Here is a 2,205-nt window from a genome sequence, read left to right on the forward strand (position 1 = left end):
CCTAGAATATGGCCATTCACTCGCTTCTGGGGAAACAAGTTCCAGTCCTGCCCCAGCTCAGCTCTCCTGGGAGAGTCATGGGCGCCTGAACGCAAGGCTGCCATTTGCCTCGGGCGGGTTCAGTTTCCCTCTTCAGGAATTAGTCCCTTTCTAGTCCTGCACACCAGACATTTCAAAGTTCCTGAGACCCATTCACCCTCAACCCCATTTCCCCGGTGGAATTCTGGTGGGGTAGTGGGTTGTGCAAACCTTGGGAGAAAGAAGAGGCTTTCTGCTTCTGTAAACAGTGACAGCCCCAGGAACCCCTAGGAGCAGGTCTAGTCTGCCCTCTGGGGTCTTTCTGAGTCAGCGTGGCCGGAAGGGCAGTGAGAGTTTGGATCCCTGATCCCTTCCCACCACGAGCATCCGTTTCCTCTGGGCTTGCTCTGCCTACAGGCCTTCTACAACCATCAGGCTCTTGGACCCCTTTCTCATCCAACCAAAGGTTAGGATAACTCATTGACTTCCTTCCCTAAACCTGCCTTTCTTGCTGGGACCCCAATCCCAATCTTATTGTAAACCGGCTTCTAGTACCTGAGATCTCAAAGCCCTCTTGCATTCTTCTGTTATTCTTATCTCTCCAAAGCCATCCCTCATCAAGTCCTGTACAAATATCTTTTCAATTCCTTCCCCAATTCACTAATGCCACTTACTTTGTCCAAGCCACTACTACTGCGCAGGTGGGGAATTCAAACACCTGCCTCCTTAATTATCTCCCTGGCTCCCTTGCCCAAGCTTCCTCCATGAGGAGTCCTCCAGGTAGCCGCCCTTTTAAAGCGCAAATCCAGTCATGCATGCTCTGGCCTCATACCTCACACCTCACATCTACCCCGTGGTTCTTAGAGTAAAAGCCGCGGGACATCTCGGAAGAGAAGCTTGTGTCTTTAATCTCTGAAGTCTATGTGGAGGTGCCCTCAGGTCAGACCTCAGATCCTTGCCCAGCCTGTGCCCTGGCACAGACAGCCTCGCTTCCCCAGACTAACACTCCCCGCTCCCCTCTGGCTTTGTCCGAGGGAGGGCTCGATTCCAATGCTGCTTTATCCCCCCTGGCGTCACCACATTGGACACATGATACCGTACTGTTTGTAAGCCTGTAGGTGCTGGGCACTGCATGAGACCAAAGAGCGAGGCCTGCCTTTTATCTCTGCATCTTCGGTGCCAGGACACAGAGAAGGCATTGTGCAGACAGGTGTGAACACTAGTGGTGGTGGGGGACTGTGTGTGTCTGTGTGTGCTGCAGCCATGTGGAGGTGAACATCTTGGGAGAAAGAAGAGGCTTTCTGCTTCTGTAAACAGTGACAGCCTCATCCATTCTTAGCCTCCCATGCAGTGAGGATTGGAGGCGGGTGGCCGGTGGGAGTAGAGGCTGGGGGAAGGAAGATGAGAACTTACCGATGGGCATGAGAGCCATGACCAGCTTCGGGTAGGCAATGTTAGAGCATCCCACTCGGGCCCCACAGACTCTTTGGCAGATGTCAGGATCCACGCAGCCTACCTCGTCTGCAGAAGAAGGTGGTTAGGGCTGTGTGACAGGGGGTCTCACATGAACCTTTCTGGGTTGGCTCCTTTCTGGGCCTCTGGCGCTAGTGTTCATTGGTGACTCTGATGGGGCAAGTGTCTGGTAAGTCAAGGGGCAGATGAGTGTGTAGGTGTTACTACTCAGTTGTGTCTTGAAGTGTGTCGCCTGTACTACTATCGTGAGATGACATACTCATTTGGGTTTTAGAGCTTCTATCTTTGTAAAAAACAAATAATCTTGGATGCTGCCGTTAGTCTTTCCTATATGAAAAAGAAGCAGGATTTAAAAGTGACATTCTGATACAAATGTCTTCTATGACAATAGTTAAATTCGTTCGGCCTGCAAAGTCCAACATATTTACAACCATCTGTTCTTCGAAGCAACTCCTTCTCTAGCCCAGCTTTCCCAGGATCCTCTTCTCTGCAAGTCTTTTGTAAGCCCCACACCCAGTGCCCAGAGTGGAAGAGCAGCCCTTACCTGGGTACAGGGCCCTGCTGATCATGCCGGGCATGACAATGAAGAACATGGGGAGGATCTTCAGGTAGCCCCCCAGCACAGAGCCTCCTTTGGCATGAGACAGACTCTTGGCGGAGAGAGACCTCTGCACAATGACCTGAAATGAGAGCAGCAGAAGCTGGGCCTTCAGC

The 2,205-nt window shown here is 51.8% G+C and overlaps 1 protein-coding gene across 1 annotated transcript in view; it reads right to left on the reverse strand.

The window, feature by feature from the left end:
• SLC5A9 (solute carrier family 5 member 9) overlaps positions 1-2,205 on the reverse strand; it is a 42,644-nt gene that overhangs the window by 34,262 nt on the left and 6,177 nt on the right. The window contains exons 8-9 of the mRNA XM_045291762.1: positions 2,036-2,171; positions 1,432-1,539 (exon numbers count right to left, since the gene is read on the reverse strand). Coding sequence (XP_045147697.1) covers positions 1,432-1,539; positions 2,036-2,171 — 244 coding nt within the window. The remainder of the gene's footprint in view (positions 1-1,431; positions 1,540-2,035; positions 2,172-2,205) is intronic.

The sequence above is a fragment of the Echinops telfairi genome, unplaced genomic scaffold (genome assembly GCF_000313985.2).
Source record: "Echinops telfairi isolate 266 unplaced genomic scaffold, ASM31398v2 ScPeMD7_443;HRSCAF=831, whole genome shotgun sequence".
In the NCBI taxonomy this organism is placed as follows: domain Eukaryota; kingdom Metazoa; phylum Chordata; class Mammalia; order Afrosoricida; family Tenrecidae; genus Echinops; species Echinops telfairi.